The sequence below is a fragment of the Lepus europaeus genome, chromosome 5 (genome assembly GCF_033115175.1).
Source record: "Lepus europaeus isolate LE1 chromosome 5, mLepTim1.pri, whole genome shotgun sequence".
NCBI classification, from domain to species: Eukaryota; Metazoa; Chordata; class Mammalia; order Lagomorpha; family Leporidae; genus Lepus; species Lepus europaeus.
Window position 1 is genome coordinate 157,783,524 of NC_084831.1, and position 22,830 is coordinate 157,806,353.

Genomic DNA, 22,830 nt, shown 5'->3' on the forward strand with positions numbered 1-22,830 from the left:
AAAAGAACACCAGCGTGTGTGGTTCATACCAAGAAAAGGTTTAACTGCCAAATTAATTTGTAGCAGGATATTATAGAATACAAACTCCCAAGTTCTTTTCTAAGAAATAATAATAAAATTGGTAATTAAAGAGCTTTCTTCACGCTACTACTGCAGGGGAAGGGAAAGACAGTGGACTCCATTTAGCTTTGAAGCTGAACTCTGAATCTTTTCCTTTAGAAGAAATTATCAAAAGTACAAATATAAACTGGAAGCATGAACTTCATAAAGTACTCATTACTACTATCACTCCAAAGAAACTGTACACCACAATGAAAGAATGGGTGTGTATAAAGTGTGGCCTTCACACGCTTGTATATTTTAAAGATCCTTCAGGCTAAGTCACGTGTGCCCTGAGGATGTGACTCAGCCAGTGCCTCGCAGTGCCCACACTACGGCTGCTGCTCCCAGAAACACGACGTGGCTTGACCAGGCTGGTGCGGGGAGTCTGCCCTCTCTGCGGCCCCCTAATCTTTCCCTCCAGTTTCAGGAATACATAATGGACAAAAATTCGACATCTTCTTCATCTTTAAAACACAGAAAATGAAAATATTTTTTAAAAGATTCATTTTTTATTTATTTGAAAGGTAGAGTTACAGAGAGAGACAGAGAGAGAGAGAGAGAGAGAGGTTTCCTCTGATGTTTCACTCCCCAAATGGCTGTAATGGCCGGGGCTGCGTCAGGCTGAAGCCAGGAGCTTCTTTTGGGTCTCCCACATGGGCACAGGGGACCAAGCACCTAGGCCATCTTCCATTGCTTTCCCAGGCCATTAGCAGGGAGCTAGATCAGAAGTGGAGCAGCTAAGACTTGAACTGGTGCCCATATAGGATGCTAGCATCACAGGTGGAGACTTAACATGCTTACGCCACAGTGCTGGACCTGACAGTATTTTTTCATGGTTGTACAATTCAAACCAACGGGCCAGCGCTGTGGTGCAGCAGGTTAAAGCCCTGGCCTGCAGTGCCAGCATCCCATATGGGCGCGCTGGTTCAAGTCCCAGCTGCTACACTTCCAATCTAGCTCTCTGCTATGGCCTAGGAAAGCAGTAGAAGATGGCCCACATCCTTGGCCCTCTCTGCATCTGCATGGGAAACCTGGAAGAAGCTCCTGGCTCCTGGCTTTGGATCAGCTCAGCTCTGGCCATTTGGGGAGTGAACCAGTAGATGGAAGACTTCTCTATCTCTTTTTCTGTCTGTGTCTCACCTCTTTCTGCAACTCTTTCAAATAAATACATAAAAAAAAAAAAAAGAAAAAGAAAAAAAAAGCCAATTCATACCAACAGCCTAAGTGGCTGCTCTAATCAGTCAGATCTAATCAGAATCTAATCTGAGTGAATAATGCCAATAGAAGTAAGAAATTAACAAGAAAAAATTTCAGGGGCTGGTGCTGTGGCAGAGCAGGGAAAGCCACTGCCTGCAGTGACAGTATCCCATATGGGTGCTGATTTGAATCCCAGCTGCTCCACTTCCGATCCAGCTCTCTGCCACGGCCTGGGAAGGCAGTAGAAGATGGCCCAAGTCCTTGGGCCTTTGTACCACATGAGAGACCTGGAAGAAGCTCCTGGCTTCGGATCAGTGCAGCTCCAGCTGTTGCAGCCATCTGGGGAGTGAATCAGCGGATGGAAGACTCTCTCTCTCTCTCTCTCTCTCAGTGCCTCTGCCTCTCTGTAACTCTGCCTTTCAAATAAATAAATAAATCTTTAAAAAAAAGACTTCATTATAAAGTACTGAAAGATATTTGCTAATATAACAACTTATGCACAGCAGCTCCATTTTACTAAACAGTTTCAAACACACGTATACTCATGGGAAAAGAGACATCATTCAACATCAGGAGCACAAATGTTTACGGGGTAATTTTCCTTACCGCTTTCTGATGCTCTCCAGCAGTTAGGAGGATCACATCATCCTCTTGGACTTGCATTAGTCTGATTAATTCCAATCTTTGATCCTCCATTATCAGTTCAGCTACTGGAGAATTCCAGTTTATATTGGTTTTCAGAAATACAGGTAAGACTTCCTGTGATCAAGAAAAAAGACTTATTCACATTTTTCTAAGAAGTAGAATTAGGAGTGTGTGTTTGACCAACCAATTACATCTGCACCCCACACTGGAGTGCCTGGGTTTGAGTCCTGTCTGCTTCCAAATCTAGCTTTCCAGCTGACATGTACCCCAGGAGCAGCAAGTGATCGCTAAGGTACTTGGGACCCTGCCACCTACACGAGAGACCCGGACTGAATTACTGTCTCCTGGCTCTGGTCTGGCCCCACTCCGGCTGTTGTAGGTGTTTGAGAATCAGTGGTTGGGAGATTTCTCTGCCTCTCTAAGTTAAACAAACAAACAAAAGGAGCTGATTTTACCCTGCAGAGCCCTGGAGAGGCTTAGCACACTTAGGCTTTGAGTTATGAGTGTGGCAGTGACAGCCAGAAGCCTTTCTGTGCACCTGAAATTAACCTAACCATTTATAAAGGCCTTCCAAGGATCCTGTGCTGCCAACCAGCTTTGAAAATGCCTTTTTAAGTATGTGCGGAAAACAAAAAATTACCAAACACTGAAGAAACTCTGCAGCATTAAAAACAAAACAAACAAAGGGGCCATATTGTGGTGCAGAGGGTTAAGCCATCAGTTGCAATGCCAGCATCCCATCTGGAGTGCAGGTTTGAGTCCTGTATGCTCTGCTTTCTATCCAGCTTCCTGCTAATGGCCAAAGGACTTGGGCTCCTGCCATTCACACGGAAGACCCAGAGGGAGTTCCAGGCTCCTGGCTTTGGCCTGTATCAGCCCTGGTCATTGTGGTCATTTGGGGAGTGAACAAGTGGATGGAAGATCTCTTTCCCTGTCTCTCCCTTTCAAATAAATAAATCTATCTTAAGAAAAATAAGTCTAAGATAAACATTAAATAAATAAATCTTTAAAAAAAAAAAAAAGGGAGAGGGAGAGAGTAGGAGAGTGGGGGGGGGGAAGAGAGAGAGAGAGAGAGAGAGAGAGAGAGAGAGAGAGAATGTTCCATTTGCTGGTTCATTCTATAAAGGCCCATAACATCTAGGGCCAGGCTAAAGCCAGGAGCTTGGAACACAATCTTAGTCTCCCAGATGGATGGCTTAAGCCATCATCTGCTGACTCTTGGCGTGCACCTTAGCAAGAAGCTGGAACTGGAAACTGGGTTGAGTCTTGAACCCAGGCACTCAATATGGGATACAGGCATCTCATAGTGTCACAGCCATTATGCCAAATGCCTGGTCTCACATTCTGAGTAATGGTGAGTTAGACCATTTAAGTTGAAGTCTGAAGACTTATACTCAGAAGTAAGATTAACTTTAAAAATGAGTAGAAGAAAAATATAAGAATGATTTAAAATAACAAAGGTCTCAAAACAGAGCCAGTGTTGTGGTATAGCGGGTTAAGTCAGTGCTTGCGATGCCCCCATCTCCTTGACGTCTACATCTCCTATCAGAGTGCTGATTCAAACACTGGCTGCTCCACTTTTTTTTTTTTTTTTTTTTAAGATTTATTTATTTATTTATTTGAAAGAGTTACACAGAGAGAGGAGAGGCAGAGAGAAAGAGAGGTCTTCCATCCACTGGTTCACTCCCCAAATGGCTGCACCAGCTGGAGCTGCACCGATCCTAAGCCAGGAGCCAGGAGCTTCATCCAGGTTTCCCACATGGGTGCAGGTGCCCAAGGATTTGGGCATTCTGCTGCTGCTTTCCCAGGCCATAGAAGAGAGCTGGATCAGGAAGTGGAGCAGCCAGGACTTGAACCGGTGCCCAGATGAGATGCCAGCCCTGCAGGTAGAGGCTTTACCAGCTATGCCATAGCACCAGCCCCTGTTCCACTTTTGATCCAACTCCCTGCTAATGTGCCTGGGTAGGTAGTGGAAGACAATCTAAGTGCTTGGGCCCCTGACACGCATGTGGGAAACTAGGATGGAGTTCCTGGCTTCCAGTTTTCGCTTGGCCCACACCTTGCTGTTGGTGGCCATTTGGGGAGTCAATCATCAGGTGGAAGATTTCTATTTCTCCGTTGCTCTTTCAAAAACATAAATAATAATAACACACACACAAATGCATACACACAAACAATGGTAGCTTGAGAGCCCATGTAATTATCAAAAATCTTGAATACCCAAAAGGAAACTCTGCTCTAATAAACTCCTTACCTGATTAAAATGGTCAGCTGCAAATTTTCTAATGGATTCAATGTCTTTTCTTTTTAAGTATTTCTGATGAAAGAAAAAGTAAACTCATCAGTAGGGCACCTAGCTTCCTAAATGTTTAGGATACCAAATGGGACACAAATATATTTTGTGGGATTTCATAAAAATTTAATGTCAGCTGCCAGATGACAAATTTTTAAAGCTTCTTATGGGACTTACTATTTCCCAGTTATACAGATCTCATGGGAAACAGCTGTGATTGAATTCCACACAAGAATACGGAGGTAAGTGTGCAAAACAAGTCTACAAATGAATTGAGAAAGACAAAAACAACTTTCGGGTCAATCACATTCAGATTCTGATTATTTCAAGTTTCTTAAAATTCTTGAATCTTACTTTTTCTAAACTATCTCAATGTCTTTCTAAGTGAGACACTATAGTTATCATAGTGACTGTACTAATGAGGCATTTAACAATGTATGAGGGGTACAAAAAGGTGAAATTGATTCACACTCCTGCAGTTCTGTTGACCTGGGTGGAGAAGAGGGGTAAACAGAAATTAGCAGTATGTTGTACCGTGCTTACCCCCACACATCTGTTATATCTACACCAGAGTAGGGACACCAGATTACTTTCCATGGAACACACACGTGGAGCAAAGGTCATGAGTTGCATGCCTACTCCCATTCTGGATGAAGCAGTGTGCGTATGTACCCAAATGAGTATAGTAATCTTACTCAAAATGGCACCGGCACACTTCTGATTAAATTGTTTTCAAAGCAGGCATAGTAGCTGCAAAAAACAGACATGTCCCATTACTTCGGATCTAGGCTTTCTCTCTTTCCCTCTCCTATCACCCCGTTCCTTTTCTCCCCCTGTTGTTGATGCAATTAAGATCAGAACTCTCAGAAAACCAAGAATCAACATGCAAGGGCTATGCTGATAAGGGACTCAAAGCCTTTGGATAAACTGCGGCTGGAAAGAGAACACTGAATACTATTTTATGTTCAATATATTACCAAACAACATATCCCACACGAAGTATGTACTACTTTGTAGCATTACTTAAAGAGAGAAAAGTTTTTGACTTTGAAAGAAAACTAACATTAATAAGGTTTGACTGTTTTCACATTATAGTTTTAGAGGCACTGTTACACTTCACACAAAAACACAAAGGGACTGTTCTTCCCGAAGCCTAAATGTGTCAGTGCTGAATACATTTACTTCCAAAATATCCATTTCAGAGAAAACAGAACTGTGCTTCACTTACTGCTCCTTCGGGGACACAGATGGCTTTGACAGCTCCTTGGGGCTTCCTCAGTGCATCTTGAAGAAACCCAATCTCTGTGTTTCTAAACACATTACTGATGTCTATAATCTGGAAGATGGATGACAAAAAGGGGTAACTAAGCCCGAAGTCATTTTTATATTAAAACATTTTACAAATAAGAGTTTAAAAGAAGAGAATAGGGGCTATTGTTGTGGTATAGTGCCACCACCTGCAATGCTGGCATCCCATAGGAACGCTGGTTCAAGTCCCTGCTGCTCCACTTCCTGTCCAGCTCCCTGTTAATGTCTGGGAAAGCAGTAGAGCATGGCCCAAGTACTCGAGCCTCTGCCACCCATGTGGGAGACCTGGATGAAATTCTAGGTTCCTGGCTTTGGTCTGGTCAAACCCCATCCACCGTGGCCATTTGGGGTGGGCCCTGCCACTAACTCACATGGGAGAGCTGAATGGAGTTCCAGGCTCCTGGCTTCAGCCTGGCCCAGCCCTGGCCTTTGTGGCTGTTTGGGGAGTGAACCAGCAGATGGAAGACCTCTCCCTGTCTCTCCCTCTGTTTCCGTAACTCTGCCTTTCAAATAAATAAATGTATCTTAAAAAAAATGAATTTACTGCAATCAGTCTGACCTAAGAACAACTATTCAATATTATAAAGAAACAGAGTAAAGGTAGTAGCTATATGTAAGTAGGTAATGACTTTGTATACATTACATATTTTTCATTTTAAAATTGAGTACCGATTATTCATAGACGAGGCAGAATTCAATTTATAAGGAATTTGTACTAAGAAATGAGATACAGGACCAGCGCCGTGGCTCACTAGGCTAATCCTCTGCCTACGGCGCTGGCACCCCGGGTTCTAGTCCCGGTTGGGGCGCCGGATTCTGTCCTGGCTGCTCCTCTTCCAGTCCAGCTCTCTGCTGTGGCCCGGGAGGGCAGTGGAGGATGGCCCAAGTCATTGGGCCCTGCACCCGCATAGGAGACCAGGAGAAGCACCTGGCTCCTGGCTTTGGATCAGCGCGGTGTGCTGGCTGCAGCGCACCGGCGGCGGTGGCCATTGTGGGGTGAACCAACGGCAAAGGAAGACCTTTCTCTCTGTCTCTCTCTCTCTCACTATCCACTCTGCCTGTTAAAAAATAAATAAATACATAAATAAATAAAAATTAAAAAAAAGAAATGAGATACAGAAATGTCATTATAGAGCTCAAGGGATACTGTTCTGAAGGAACATTGGGATTCCTGGTAATGAAACTACTCCACCTTCACCCTTAAATATTGATACTGATAGATATTAATAATTTGAATAGAGAGTGGGCATTTACTCTAGTGCTTAAGGAACAAAGTGCCCAGGTTCAAGTGCTGACTGATTTCCCAGTAACACAGGCCTGGGGAGACAGCAGTGATAGCCAAGCGCTTGGGTTTCTCTTCCCACAGGAGACCTGGGTCCATCCCCAACTTCCAGCTTGGGCCTGGCCCAACCCCCGCCATTGCAGGCATTCGAGGAGCAAACAGCGGATCAGAGATTTGTCTGTCTGTCTGCCTCTCAAGTAAATAAAAACTGAATAAATATTCTCACGTTTGAGCTCTTTAAACATTAGGGAAAAGAAAACTCTTAATCCCTTGCCTTCCCAGCATCATTTTAGTGAAAAAAATAAAAAAAAAAAAACCAAAACAAAAAACAAAACTTTGAAAGGGAAAGAATAGCTTTAACAGTTTGTTAGTACTATAATAAAACTTTGGCTTTCAAAAATAGCAGATAGAAAAAAGCATTATAATGCTAAAGCACTGTTATTCTCTTTTCTTTCTTTATTTTTTAAAGATCTTTTTATTTATTTGGAAGTCAGAGTTATACAGAGAGAGGAGAGGCAGAAAGAGACAGAGACAGAGAGAGAGAGAGAGGGCCTCCAACCAATGGTTCACTCCCCAATTGGCCACAATGGCTGGCTGTGCTGATCCGAAGCCAGGAGCCAGGAGCCAGGAGCCAGGAGCTTCTTCTGGGTCTCCTACACGGGTACAGGGGCTCAAGGGCTTGGGCCATCTTCCACCGCTTTCCCAGGCCACAGCAGAGAGCTGGATTGGAAGTGGAGCAGCTGGGAGTAGAACCGGCGCCCATATGGGATGCCGGTGCTTCAGGCCAGGGTGTTAACCTACTGTGCCACAGCGCTAGCCCCTATTTTTTTTTTTTTAAGATGTATTTATTTATTTGAAAGGCAGAGTTACAGAGATAGAAGGAGAGATAGAAAGAGGTCTTCCATTCACTGGTTCACTCCCCAAATGGCCTCAATGGCTGGAGCTGAGCCTATCCAAAGCCAGGAGTCAGAAGCTTCTTCCAGGTCCCCCTATGCAGGTGCAGGGGCCCAAGCATTTGCGTCATTTTCCACTGCTTTCCCAGGCCATTAGCAGAGAGCTGGATCAGAAGAGGAGAAGCTGGGACAAGAACCGGTGTCCATAGGCCTGTGCTGCAGGCGGTGGCTTAGCCTACTACGCCACAGCGCCCGCTTCTATTCTCTCTTGTTATAGCAACAACAAAGGTAACAGCAAGAATAGGATGCAACACATTGTAACACTTGTAAATTTTAAAATGCTTTAAAAGGTTGCAGCACTATTTGGGGCAGAGCCCTAGAGAGGTGACGTACCTTCATTCCAAAGCGAGTGTCAGGTTTATCAGTTCCATATGTGGCCAATGCTTCGGCAAAAGTCATAGAAGGAAAGGGAACCGCCACTGCACCTTTGTCACTGGGCCAGGAATACTGGAGCAAACCCTCAATTAACCGCTGGATCCCGGTCTGGTCTACAAAAGACATCTCTATGTCAATCTGAAACCAAAATAATACATGGGAATGAACTTGAACAGCCACAATGTATACATTTCTCTGCTTTCAGGTTCTATGGGATTCTGCACACACTGAATACATGGACAGCACATTTTACTGTACATCTGTTTCATGTCAGGCACTGCGCTAACACCTTATACTTGTTTAGTTTCTATAACTTATGGCTCACTCACAGAGGCGAAATATTTCCTTGTGTATGTACACTTAGTAAGTAGTGAATGCACATTCGACCTCAGGTGTGTCTAACTACGACTTTTGTACTTCATTACACTGAATAATATACTTTCATACAGAAACCAAACCTTAATAGCTTTAATAAATCCATAGATTAGATAGTTAAATAGCAATACACAGAATTATTGGTTCTTAATATTCAACACATTTAAGAACTTTATCATTTCATGAACATTAACATTACAGGAGGCAGCTCACTCTGGAGCAGGCTTGCATTCTCTCTTTAGTTTTATCCCCTTTTCTTTTGGTAATAAATCATATTCTTTGCTAATCTGCAAAAATAAATTTAAAAGGGGCTGGCGTGGCATAGCAGATTAAGCCACTATCTGCGATGCTGGCATCCCATATGGGCACTGGTTCAAGTCCAAGCTGCTCCACTTCTGATCCAGCTCCCTGCTAATGTACCTGGGAAAGCAGTAAAGGATGGCCCAAATACTCGGGCCCCTGCACCCATGTGGGTGATCCAGAAGAAGCTCCTGGTTCATGGGTTCAGCCTGGCCTAGCCCAATCCTGGCTGTTACAGTCATTTGGGGAGTGAACCAGTAAACGGAAGAGAGAGGAAGATCTCTCTCTGTCTGACTCTCCCTCTCTCTAACTCTGCCTTTCAAATAAATAAATAAATACTAAAAACAAACAAACAAACAAACAAAAAACAGCAAAACCCAGCACAAATTAAAAGTAAATAAACAAATAAATTAATAAAACCAAACAAAACTGTAGGAATCTGTAACATTCTTCAGTGGATAACCATAGCAGGTTACTTTTAATTGAGTATCCGATGGATAAAATGCAATGGGAAATAAAGTACAGAAACCACTGTCCTGATCTTGACAGTACTTAGCTGTAGTAAGCCTGCATTTGCAAAACACCAGTGACTCTAACTTAGTACCTGAGTAAACTCGGGCTGTCTATCTGGTCTTGAACCTTCATCTCGGTAACATCGAGCAACTTGAAAATACCTACAATTGAAATAATGTTGAGTTAGGATTCTAGGAAGGTATATGCACTTTTCTCCAAAGATTATGGCAGTGTAAGATATGAAATAAACTGATAATGATTCTGAAAAGACAAGAAAATTTACAGTTCCTTATGATGCTTTACTCTAACTAGATATGCAGCTGACCCACGAGGCTCACTATCACATATACTTATTTCAAAATATACACTGGTATCTAAGGATATTCATACAACGTAGTTCGCACACCTGTCCATGTTTCTTCATATATATTCTGCTTCAGCCAAACTGAAATACTTACTGCTCTGAGTACCCCCGCGCCTTCCTGTGCTCTGCCATTCCAACCCTCCTTTACCTGCTGCAATGTAGCTCTGTCCCTGAAGGTCTAGCTCACAATGCTTTCTGTACTCTTTTTCCAAGTGAGATAATTTCAAATCTCTTAATATCTAGTTTGCGAATCTCAATGCATCTAAAATATGCTCAATTTCACAGTTTTTTTTAATTCATTACTCCCTTCTGCCTTACGAGTCTGACTGCTCACGCGAAGGACCTGTTAGTTTCTAAGGGCCCTGGCTACATCTTCCAGCATAGAGCTTTCTGCACATGGTGGCACCACAACAATCTTCCCTAAAGATCACTGCAAATGTTCAGAGTATTTTATAAGTATTCTCTGAACTTACTAATTTTCTCACCTCTTGAGAGATCATATAATTTCATGTTTCCTTTTCCTTTTTCTGACAACTACTAGTGTAAAAAAAAGCTCACCTGTCGAAGCCGCCAATCATCAGAAGCTGCTTAAACTGTTGAGGACTCTGAGGGAGGGAATAAAACTTTCCAGGCTCCCTGGATGGCACTAAAAACTCTTTGGCACCCTTTCAAAGAGAGACAGGAGAGGAGAGACATTATTAAAACAAAACAAAACAAAACAAAAACAAGGTATAATTGTCTAAGAGAAGTTAACACTCCAGTTCATCAATGAACTTAACTGAAGAGCACAGTTCCTATGGCAGAGATAATTTGTAGCTCTGCAGTCAGTCCCTAGTCCCTAAGCACTTGCAGACCTGCATATAACAGACTTTAAATAACTGCTTGTAGAAGTAGATACTGGGCCGGCGCCGCGGCTCACTAGGCTAATCCTCCGCCTTGTGTCGCCGGCACACCGGGTTCTAGTCCCGGTCAGGGCACCAGATTCTGTCCCGGTTGCCCCTCTTCCAGGCCAGCTCTCTGCTGTGGCCAGGGAGTGCAGTGGAAGATGGCCCAAGTGCTTGGGCCCTGCACCCCATGGGAGACCAGGAGAAGCACCTGGCTCCTGCCTTCGGATCAGCGTGGTGCGCCGGCGGCAGCGCACCAGCTGCAGCGCACCAGCCGCGGCGGCCATTGGAGGGTGAACCAACGGCAAAAGGAAGACCTTTCTCTCTGTCTCTCTCTCTCACTGTCCACTCTGCCTGTCAAAAAAAAAAAAAAAAAAAAAAGAAGTAGATACTAAAAGTATGCCTGTTGAACCGAATTCCCAATTTTATTATTGGCTCAACTTTGTGTATCATTTCCTATTCAAATAATCCCTAACTGCTTTTCCTATCAAGCAGTACTTTTATGAGTCCATAGTTTGGTTAAACATTGCTCAGAAATGTCAATTGTTAAGGAACAATGGATCTGTTTTTAAGAAGCCAATTAATTAATGATTCATATTGCTAGACAACAAGGGAAAGAAAACTCATGTGAGATAAAGGATTCTGACTAAAATACTGAAACATAATTTTCTCTTTTTAAAGAAACCTAGTTATTTTGATATGATGAAGCAATAAATAAAAAAAGTGTACTAACTGAATATAAAAGCAAAATGGCCCAGTTTCTTAACTACCAAGACATTATTAGTAGACCAATTTAAGGGATATACATACCCCTGGTGTCTTCTTAAATAGTGTTGGGGTTTCTATATCTATAAATCCTAGAAAACAGAGAATCATCAGATTTTGATAGGAATTTGGAATTATAGGCCAACAAATGGGGCTCCTCTTTACTTAGGAATTTTAGCTGAAATAAGCTACTAACCCTACAGATGTTAGTTTCTACAAATCTAAGAAGGTAGCTAAAAGCTCATGAAATCTTATTCTGTTCATAAATTTGATACTTTTGAAATGAAATCCTTCTAAATATTTGATGGGTTATCTACTGAACTATTCTGGTTTCCTATATCCTCTGCTAGTGTAGCAAAAATAACATAAATAAAGCAGAAAGAAAAAATCCAGGACTGATTGAGGTGTTTAGTTTAATTCACAGGACATTTCCAAGCTTGCCACAAATGAGGTACAAGCATAATAAAGAACTAAGAAAACTTGTATTGTAGGCCGGCGCTGTGGCTTAACAGGCTAATCCTCCACCTTGCGGCGCCGGCACACCGGGTTCTAGTCCCGGTTGGGGCACCGGATTCTATCCCGGTTGCCCCTCTTCCAGGCCAGCTCTCTGCTATGGCCCGGGAAGGCAGTGGAGGATGGCCCAAGTGCTTGGGCCCTGCACCTGCATGGGAGACCAGGAGAAGCACCTGGCTCCTGGCTTCGGATCAGCGAGATGCGCCGGCCGCAGCGGCCATTGGAGGGTGAACCAACGGCAAAAAGGAAGACCTTTTTCTCTGTCTCTCTCTTTCTCACTATCCACTCTGCCTGTAAAAATAAATAAATAAATAAATCAAAAAAAAAAGAAAACTTGTATTGTAGAAACAAACCTAGGGCTACTATGCCTTCAAAAGTGACAGGAAATACACCCAACAGGGTCCCAGGCACTAACATGTTTAAAAGGATGTATTTGTGACCCAACAGGGAACAAGTTACTAAACTATGGTCTAGGACTGATCATCAATCTCTCTTCAAATACTGCTCTAAACACTGAGTGAATGCCAGATACAGTATCTGAAGGACAGGATACAATAAAATCACTAACAAAAGAGAGGAGATGCCAGCGTTCTGGGGAACATCGAGGCTCTTCCCTTACCGTGCAGATTACAGAGATACTCCCGCATTCTCATGACCATCTGGGACCTCAGCCGCAGGTTATACTGCATTTGGAAACTGCGCAAGTCTAAGTAGCGATACTGCAAACGCAGAGCTTCTGTTTTCTAGACAAAGTGAAATATATTCATATTCAAATTTTTTGAATATTAGAAAAATATTATCTTTAAAATTAGTGTTTGAATTTTCAAAAACTTCAACTCTGTCTTTTAGCTTCTATCTTAAGGAACCCAATGGAATGCCACTGCCATTTGTATATACACTACATACGGCCATCCTAAGCTTGCAATTACTACAGATTTTACACTTTTTTATTATTCATTATTATTAGCATCACCTTTCACTGATTGAAATTTATCTACTTTACTAAACGGTTTTCCATTCATTTAAGCCCATAGTTGAATCTTGAAAAAAAGTTATGGATTCCAAAGATCTGTTAAAAGATGCGTCAACGGGCTGGTGCTGTGGCACAGTAGGTTAATCCTCTGCCTGCAGTGGAAGATGGCCTGAGTGGTTGGGCCACCTGCCACCCAGGTGGGAGACCTGGAAGACGCCCCTGGCTTTGGCCTGGCCCATCCCTGGCTGTTGCAGCCATTTAGGAGGTGAATCAGCAGATGGAAGCCTTCTGTCTCTCCTTCTCTGTAACTATGTCTTTCAACCAAAATAAATAATTTTTTAAAAGAATATCCTAAATACTTGGGAAGTCAAGAGTTGCTCTAAGGAAATATTTATCACTGCCAGAGGCTTAATAGGCTCCATTATGCCATTTAGTTATTTCTAAGCTAGATAAAAATTTTATTTTAAAACATAAAATAGCAGCCAAAAAACTCAAATAAGGTAATAGTTCAAGTCTTAGTTAAACACAGAATCAAGTTTCAACCTGTCTGAAAAAACAGTCTAGGTATGGAAAGTGTTTGGCACAGCAGTTAAGATGCCGCTTGGCGGGCTGGTGCTGTAGCGTATCAGGTAAAGCCACTGCCTACAGTATCGGCATTCCATATGGTGTCAGTTCGAGTCCGGGTTGCTCCACTTCTGATCCAGCTCCCTGCTAATGTACCTGGGAAAGCAGCAGAAGATGGCTCAAGTCCTTGGACCCCTGTACCCATGTGGGAGACCTGGAAGAAACTCCTGGCTCCTGGCTTCAGATCAGCCCAGCTCCAGCTATTGTGGTCATTTGGAGAGTGAACCAGCTGATGGAAGATCAGTTTCTCTCTCTCTGCCTCTCAGTAACTCCATCTTTCAAATAAATAAATAAATAAGTCTTTAAAAGAAAAAAAAGAAGGTGCCACTTGGGATGCCTGCATACCATAGTAGAATGTGTGGGTTCTAGCCTGGACTCCAGCCCCTGCTAATGTGCACCCTGGGAGGCAGCAGGTGACGGCTTAGCCGGTCCCTGCCACCTCCATAGGAGACCTGGATTGAGTTCCCAGCTCCTGGGTTTGACCAGGCCCAACCTGGGTGTCGTAGGCATTTGAAGAATGAGCCACTGGATGGGAGATCTGTGTTTCCAACTAAAAAACAAAGCAAGAGACTGCAACAGCTTAATGAACTGTAAGTATATAAGAACAGCACAGCAAGGGGCAGATGCTGGTGCAATGGTTAAGTGGCCATTTGGGACACCTGCATCCCGTACTGGAGTGTCTGGGTATGAATCCCAGCTCTGCCTCCAAACCAGTTTCTTCTAATGTGCACCCTGGGTGGCAGCAGGTCATGGCTCAAGTTCTTTGGTCCCTGCCACTCATTTGGGAGACTTGGGTTGAGTTCTAGCCTCCTGGCTTCAGACTGGCTCAGCCCTGGCTGTTGTGGGCATTTGGGGAGTCAACCAGTGGATGGAAGCTCTCTGTCCCTGTTTCTGCCTCTCTCTAGTTGCTTCACCTTTTAAATAAGTAAATCATTTAAAAATATTATAGAACTAGCCCAGGAGTGCAGTGGAGGATGGCCCAAGTGCTTGGGCCCTGCACCCCATGGGAGACCAGGAGAAGCACCTGGCTCCTGCCTTCGGATCAGCGCGGTGTGCCGGCTGCAGCGCGCTGCCCGCGGCAGCCATTGGAGGGTGAACCAACGGCAAAAGGAAGACCTTTCTCTCTGTCTCTCTCTCTCACTATCCACTCTGCCTGTCAAAAAAAAAAAAAAAATTGTAGAACTAGTACTAGCATTGTGGCATAGCAGGTAGAGCTGCCACTTGTGATGCTGGCATCCCATCTGGGCATCAGTTCTTGTCCCAGCTGTTCCATGTCTGATCCAGCTCCTCGCTAATGGCTTGGGAAAAGCAGTAGAAGATGGCCCAAGTGCTTGAGTCCCTGCCACCCACGTGGGAAACCCAGATGAAGCTCCTGGCTTCAGCTTGGCTCAGCCCAGGCCATTGTGGCCATCTGGGGAGTGAACCAGAGGATGGAAGAGCTTTCTCTCTCTACCTCCCTCTTGATCTGTAACTCTTTCAAGTAAATATCTTTTTTAAATTGTAGAACAGAATAATTCATGATACAGCTATAAGAAAAGGCTTAATTTTGTAGAAGTTAGACTTTTAAGAAACTCTGAAAATACTTTACTGGTCATCAACATTTTCTAGATACCCTATTTAATTAAAGACAGAGGATGGCACCTTCACAAAGTCCTTAATTTCAAAGGGTAGTTTCTTGCAGGAATTCAGAAGCTCAGCCGTTTTAACTCTGATTTCAATCTCACCTGTTGGCATTTTCTTAAAGAGAGAAGAGAGAAAAGACATATTTTAAAAATCATTTTATCAGTAATGTACATCAGTACATAAAGACAATTTTTTTTATAAGAGACATGATTTACATAAATGTGCAAGGTTGCCTCCTAACCCTGTCCTCATAAACTGTTCAGGTTGTTACAGTGTATCACCTAAAGCACAGTGTCTGTAAGCGATTTTGACACTCTTATGCATATCTATTACTGATATGCTGAGATACCACCAAACCTCTTGGCACGCATTTATGCAGGTTTGTGTTTGTACTGAAGATTCTGGAATCTGTGGGTTTGTTTGTAGTGAGGGGACGTGTACACCTAGTGTCTGACAGGTTCTCAGTCAGTGCAGCCTGAATGTCCACTCAAATACGAAGATGCACACAGACAAAACGGAGGGAGCAGTTCCTCATATACTAACGGGATTCTCTTGTCCTGGAGGTCGAGCAACAACTGTCCCAGACACCTGCACCACAGACTCCACAGGGGCTTCACACAAAATCTTCTTCACAGAGGCAGCCGACTACACAACGAGAAGGGAAAGAGTTCAGAGAAACCGATGAACTCGCAGGGATCTTCACCAACTGCCATTGATAGTCACAACTTAATGAATACTCGATTGCCCTTAAAGACTGTATCTCCTTTGCTCCAAATAATATAACAAGTAGAACTACTAGGCAGAAGTTTTACAGAAACTGGTCTAAAAGAAAAATAAGGAGAACTATTAGCAACGCAAAAAAAAGTCCACATATTTTAAAGGCAACTGTCTCCAGTATTAGTCTTTGGGGCAGTTAAATCTAATAGCAATACGAATCCAAAGTAAAAGTTCTCCAAGATGAGCTATGCTCATCTCTGAATCCTGATCCCTGAATGACAGTTCATTGTTTTTTCTTTATTTCAAACAGTTATCAACTGAGTATGTCATATTTTTCTTAGGCATATAACCATTTGTAAGAATTATCACAACAGGAGCCAGCACTGTGGTGTAATGGGTAGGGCCACCACCTGCAGTGCTGGCATCCATATGGGCAACTGTTCATATCCCAGCTGCTCCTCTTCTGATCCAGCTCTCTGCTATGGCCTTGGAAAGCTGTAGAAGATGGCCCAAGTCCTTGGGCCCCTGCACCCGCATGGGAGATCTGGAAGAAGCTCCTGGCTCCTGGCTTTGGATGGGCCCAGCTCGGGTCGTTGTGGCCAACTGGGGAGTGAACCAGTGGATGGAAGACCTCTCTCTCTCTCTCTCTCTCTCTCTGTCTGTCTCTCCTTCTCTTTCTGTGTAACTCTGACTTTCAAATAAATAAATCTTTACCAAAAAAAGTACAAAAAAGATAAAGTGAAGTTTTCCTCCTTTTTTAAAAATTTATTTATTTGAGAGGCAGACAGAAAGGTTTTCTATCCACTGGTCCATTCCCCAATAGCTGCAACAGCTGGAGCCGGTCAGATCCGAAGCCAGGAGCTTCTTCCAGTTCGTCTACACTAGTGCAGGGGCCCAAAAACTGGGGCTATCTTCTATTGCCTTCCCAGGGCATCAGTAGGGAGCTGGATCAGAAGAGGAGCAGCTGCGACTCAAACTGGTGCCCATTTGGGATGCCGGCACTGCAGGCACAGGCTTAACCTACTGTGCCACAGTGCTGGCCCCATTTTTCCTCCTATCCTCGTCCTCAAGGCCCTTGGTTCCCCCTTCCCTGGAAGCAGTGTTAGCAGATGCTTATGTATTCTCTCGGCGACATTGCATGATATATACAAGCACCTATACCACACACACAGGGTGACTACAGATTCCATCTCCTTGCCCTTTCTTACACAGATAACACTCAACACACGCCTCCGTACTCTGCTTTTTTTCACTTAGGAGACACGGTTTTTCCTCCCTCTATTAGTCAAGGGCTATGTTTCTATGGTTGAGCACAACATCCCACTGTGAGGATGTATATTATTTTCTAAATGAGTTTCTTATTGAATGACATCTAATCTACTAATCTAGGTTGTTACTATTTTTGTTGTTAAGATTTATTTATTTATTTGAAAGGAAGAGTGACAGAGAGAGAAATGGAAGAGATATCTTCCATCTGCTGGTTCACTCACCAAATGCCCACAATAGCTGGGGCTGGACCAGGCTGAAGCCAGAAGCCAGAAAGTCCATCCAGGTCTCTCATATGCGAAGAAGGAACCCAGGTACAAGGGCCATCAGATACCCAGGAAAATTGGCAGGAAGCTGGATCGGAAGTGTGGAGTAGCAAGAACTCAATCCAGTAGTCTGATATGGGCACCCCAAGTGGCAGCTTAACCTACTATGCCACAATACCTACTCCCCCAACTATTTTCTATAAAAATAATCCTGAGTTAAATATCCATGCATATATGTCACTTGCATCCATGTAAGTCTAGGTGTTCGACAATTTACTGGAAGCAGAACTAATGGTTTAAATGATATATGCATTTATAATTTTGCTATTGCAAAATTGCTCTCCATATAGTTGGTGTCAGTTTGTACTCCCTCCAGGAATGCATAAACATTTGCTTTCCCAAACAGTGTGCTAAAAAGAACAATTCTGGGCCGGTGCCGCGGCTCACTAGGTTAATCCTCTGCCTGTGGCACCAGCATCCCAGGTTCTAGTACCGGTCGGGGTGCTGGATTTTGTCCCGGTTGCCCCTCTTCCAGGCCAGCTCTCTGCTGTGGCCCGGGAGTGCAGTGGAGGATGGCCCAGGTCCTTGGGCCCTGCACCCGCATGGGAGACCAGGAGAAGCACCTGGCTCCTGGCTTCAGATTGGCACAGTGCGCCGGCTGAAACATGCTGGCTGTAGCGGCCACTTTGGGGGTGAACCAACGGAAAAAGGAAGACCTTTCTCTCTGTCTCTCTCTCTCCAACTCTGGCTGTCAAAAAAAAAAAAAAAAAAAAAAAAGACAATTCTGGGGTGGGCGTTTGGCCTAGCATTTATTGCAGTGCCTGGATTCAAGACCTGGCTCCAGTTTCCAGTTCCCTACTAACACCTTTGGAAGCAGGCAATGATAAGTCGAATAACTGGGCTCCTGTACACATGTGGGAGGCCTGAATTGTGTTCCCAGCTCTAGCTCTTGCAGGCATTTAAGGGGTGAACCAGCAGATGAGAGCTCTGACTGGCAAATAATTAACAATTTAAGAAAAAAAATAAAAAAAAAACCTCTAACAATTCTATGTATTTTTTAGTCACATTTTTCTAACTATAAGTACTCCTGGGCATACTTCCATGTCTACAGTCCACTTACATTCTGTTTTCTATAAATTTTATGTCCAAATTCTGGGTTCATAATTCTACTGGGTCATTGATCTTTTTTCTTTATTTGTAACATTCTTTTTAATATTAGAGAGATTTGTCCTTTATCTGTGATATGAGTTATATGTATGTTTTTCCAAGTTCATATTGCTTATGGTTGTTTTCAGTTTTTAAAAATAAACTTCTAAATTTAAAACCTTAAACACACTTATCAAACTACTTAGCTAACCTTACTCATAACATCAAAGATAATTTTAGATGACAGTAACATGCTTTTTATTACCTCATCCTGGGGAATGACAACTTGTACAAGCCCGTGGAAATCTCTTAGGACCAGGAAGATGTTTTGTCTGATTAATGGGAAAAAAAAAAAAAAAAAAAAGAAAGAAAGAAAGAAAAAGAAACATTTAAGGATAAAATCTCGAGACCCAGGAAAGCAGTCAGCCTAGCAGTGAGGTGTCTGCACCCCACACTGGAGTACCTGGGTTCAATTCCCTGCTCTGGCTCCTGACTCCAGCTGCCCACCAGTGCAGACCGTGGGAGGGTCTGGTGGTGGCTCAAGTGACTGGGCTCTTGCTTCCTACATGAGAGTTGGATTGTACTCCTGCCTCTGGTCCTGGACAGCCTTAACCATCGTGGGCATTTGGGGAATGAACCAGCATATGGAGTGCTTTCTCTGTCCCCCAAATAAATAAAAATAAATCTGACATGCCAAATTTGAGCAGGGAAAGCAAAAAAGAACAAACAAATACCCATTCAATTGCTCATGTTTCTTTCATTTACTTACTTATTTATTTTTATTTGACAGGTAGAGTTATAGACAGTGAGAGAGACACAGAGAGAAAGGTCTTCCTTTCGTTGGTTCACTCCCCAAATGGCTGCTACGGCCGGCGCTGTGCCGATCTGAAGCCAGGAGCCAGGTGCTTCTTCCTGGTCTCCCATGCAGGTGCAGGGGCCCAAGCACTTGGGCCATCTTCCACTGCCTTCCCAGGCCACAGCAGAGAGCTGGACTGGAAGAGGAGCACCTGGGACTAGAACCCGGCGCCCATATGGGATGCCGGCACCGCAGGCGGAGGATTAACCAAGTGAGCCACGGTGCTGGCCCTACTTATTTGTCTAAAAGGCAGAGTGACAGAGGAAGAGAGGGAGAGTGAAGAGAGACAGTGATCTTCCATCCACTGTTTCAATTTCAAATGCTCACAACAAATAAAGCTGGGCCAAGCCAGCACCAGGAACCTGGAACTCCAGGGCTGGAGCCAAGGGCTGGGATGAAATCCATGTCTCTCTCCCAAGCGGCAAGAACCCAACTACCTGAGCCATCACTGCTGCTCCCAGGTTCTGCACTGACCGGAAGCTGGAGACAGAAGCCAGAGACAGGAGTAGATCCCAGGCACTCTGCCATGGTAGTGGTAGGTAAGCATCTTAACTGCTACATGTCCTCTCCCTCAATTTTGACTGGCTATTTATACAGCTTATTGATGTTAAGCAGCTTAATGAAAAAGCAAACTAAAAATTAAAAGATATTTTTAATGGCTCAAGACTTTACAAGAAAATTTGATTAGGGACTGGCACTGTGGCACAGTGGGTTAAGCTAATGCTTGTGACACAAGCATCCAGTGTCAAAATGTGGGTTCAAGTCCCAGCTGTCTGCTTCAGAGCCAGCATTCCTGCTTATGTGCCTGGGAAAACAGCAGGAGATGACCCAAGTATTTGGGCTCCTGCCCCCCATGTGGGAGACCTGGAGGGAGTGCCAGACTCCTGGCTTTGCCTGGTCCAGTTTGGGCCATTGCAGCCATCTGGGGAGTGAACCAGTGGATGGAAGATCTTTCTCTCTCTGTCTCTCCATCTTTCTGTCTGCTTTTCAAGTAAATAAGATAAAATGAGTCTTAAAAATGAATTCTTCAGAAAGTTCATAGAAAATCTGTTTTATGAAAAAAACTGCATAGACTTAAACAAATTTACACTAAAATAAGCTTATCTTTTAACTCCATTTTCCAGGCAGTTTTTAAAGTACCCTTATAGAGCAATGTAAGTTTTTTTTCTTTCTAATATTCCAGGCCCCAGCACTGTATGTAGTGGGTAAAACTACCACCTGTGATGCTAGCATCCATATGGGCACCATATGGGTTTGTGTCCCAGCTGTTCCACTTCTGATCCTATTAATGGACTGGGAAAAGCACTAGAAGACGGCCCAAATGCTTGGGCCCCTGCCACCTACATGGGAGACCTGGATGAAACTCCGGGCTCCTGGCTTCAGCCTGGCCCAGGCCTGGTCATTGTGGGGAGTGAACCAGCAGATGGAAGACTTCTCACTCCCTCTCTGTAACTCTAGCCTTCAAATAAATATATCTTTAAAAATGTATTACAGAAGAGTTTCAAGTACTAATTTAACACTTCCACATGAAACCATCAAAGGGTCCCAGAAATCCCAACATTTTAGCATTTAATTCACATTTCTTTAACTGTCCTCAGTATCAGGAAAGAAGTACAGAAAGCCTCCTACCACTCTGGGTTCAGAAAACAAAGTCACCAAATTTATGGGGCAAACAGCCACCTACGTGGACAAATCCTTTAGGAAGGTCCCAGACTCCAGGTATTCTGAATCTCCTCAATTAGCATTAACATATTATTCAGGTATGTCTGGAATATAGAGGTGAACCACATCAAACCAGTGGGCTCTGATCTTAAAAAACCAGTCTGCATTTGCAGGCCTCTTCTCTGTCTGTATTTAGAATAAAATCAGCTTCTTCCCTCTATGATAGTAGAACTGAGGAGCCAGTTTATAGGAGGCTGGTGCATCCCCAATTACTGGTTACAGGAACTCTTCATGGTTAGTAAGCTCAGGCTCATTTCAGTCCAGTGGTGGATCAAGCTTCATCAGTACATCCTGCAAGAGACGTTACTGGTATTTTCTGAGAATGACACTACTTGGGTCTTTCAAAACAAACACCGAAAATTCGGTGAATCCTGATAATCCTGCAGGATTTGCAAAGCTTATTCTTTTGAATTGTTGAAAGTTAGTAGTTTGGAACAGCCTTGGAAAAACACTACTGTCCACTCTTAAACCACGTGCCTCAACTTACCTTCTGTACTGAATCCATCCACACAAGGTGACTTCTTGGCCTAAGTGAGAAGAACGCAACTCTCCACATGTGTTGGTCCGGGCAACAAAACTACTGAATTCTTAGAGAGAGAGAAAATGTTTAAAAGCAATATTAAAAATATAACATTTTCATTTCCAGATTGCTTAAAAGTACATTCTCAAATCACATCTTAGGGAAATACTTACCTCAATGGAGAAAATTTATAGAGTATGTAGTTTGACCCACCCCCTACTAAATTTACCTGCAAACGTGTCATAAGCCAAGTGAACAATAATCTGAATGTACACTTTAGCCTTGTGTTAGGGAATCCAAAGTTTTGGATTATCTAGCATTTGTACCGACCTAAATCCTAATAGCCCAGTGTTTAATGTTGCACAGTTCTTCCCGAGTGAAATATGGGTTTAGGAATCACAGAAGCTTGTTGGAGTAGTCACTAGCTTTAGAACGAACCTCGTGCAGACCAGAGAGCACTGTGAAAAGTGTGGAAGGACTTTTTGGTAGGCTTCCTTTTAGCACCAACCACAAGCAGAACAGCCTGTGTGTGCGTGATGCTGGTCGCGTTTGTGCAGTCTTTTTACAAACCTGACGAACTTTGCATTTTAAGGAATGAAGACAGAGAAGCGAATGATGTGCCTCTACGCAGCACTGGGTTAAAACGGAAGCAGCGGAGAGCCCCGCGCCGTTTTCACCTGGAAGTCTCCTGTGCGAGCTCAGCCCCAGGCTCCTGCACGGGGAGCCCCAGGCCGGCTGCGCCGTCCACCCGACGGGTCCGGAGAAACCCCTGCACAGCTGACGCATCCACGACGGGAAGTGCATGGTGGCACCGCTCGCGGCCGGCCACCCGAGTCCTCGCTGCCGGTGTCGCCCGGCGGTCGGGGGTCAGCCTGCAAACACGCCAATTCCTAGCGATTCCCACGGCTTCCTCCTACATTTAAGGCCTGCTCCGCACACCGCGCGGGCACGAGTGTCCAGAAACCAACCCACAAGGTGAGAGCAGGCTCCCACGCAGCGGCGCCAGGCGCGACCTCAGTCCACGGAAGGACGGGGCCGACCTCGGGTCTTCTCAGGCTGAGCAACCCCAAAGTCTCTCAGCATCCGAACGCACACCCCACGGACCGCGGACACCCGCCAGCGCCCGTCCACCCGTGCGGCCAGCGCCCGAGATAGACGACGAGAGCATTCAGCCAATCAGAACGGAGGAGGCGAAGCCACGCGCAGTGCGGGCGGAAGTTGGAGAGGACAGCTTCGCGCCGGGAGAAA

General features: G+C 44.1%; 1 protein-coding gene across 3 annotated transcripts in view; it reads right to left on the minus strand.

The window, feature by feature from the left end:
* DARS2 (aspartyl-tRNA synthetase 2, mitochondrial) overlaps positions 1 to 22,730 on the minus strand; it is a 28,967-nt gene extending 6,237 nt beyond the window's left edge. The window contains exons 1-13 of one of the 3 annotated variants that reach the window (XM_062192997.1): positions 22,260 to 22,730; positions 21,550 to 21,649; positions 18,750 to 18,816; positions 15,633 to 15,734; positions 15,108 to 15,203; positions 12,489 to 12,612; positions 11,402 to 11,448; positions 10,266 to 10,372; positions 9,435 to 9,504; positions 8,114 to 8,293; positions 5,466 to 5,573; positions 4,199 to 4,261; positions 1,906 to 2,058 (exon numbers count right to left, since the gene is read on the minus strand). In XM_062192997.1, coding sequence (XP_062048981.1) covers positions 1,906 to 2,058; positions 4,199 to 4,261; positions 5,466 to 5,573; positions 8,114 to 8,293; positions 9,435 to 9,504; positions 10,266 to 10,372; positions 11,402 to 11,448; positions 12,489 to 12,612; positions 15,108 to 15,203; positions 15,633 to 15,734; positions 18,750 to 18,816; positions 21,550 to 21,649; positions 22,260 to 22,386 — 1,344 coding nt within the window. In that variant the 5' untranslated portion in view covers positions 22,387 to 22,730. The other 2 variants (XM_062192998.1, XM_062192999.1) reach the window with 2 other exon arrangements.
* Positions 22,731 to 22,830: the final 100 nt, after the last annotated feature.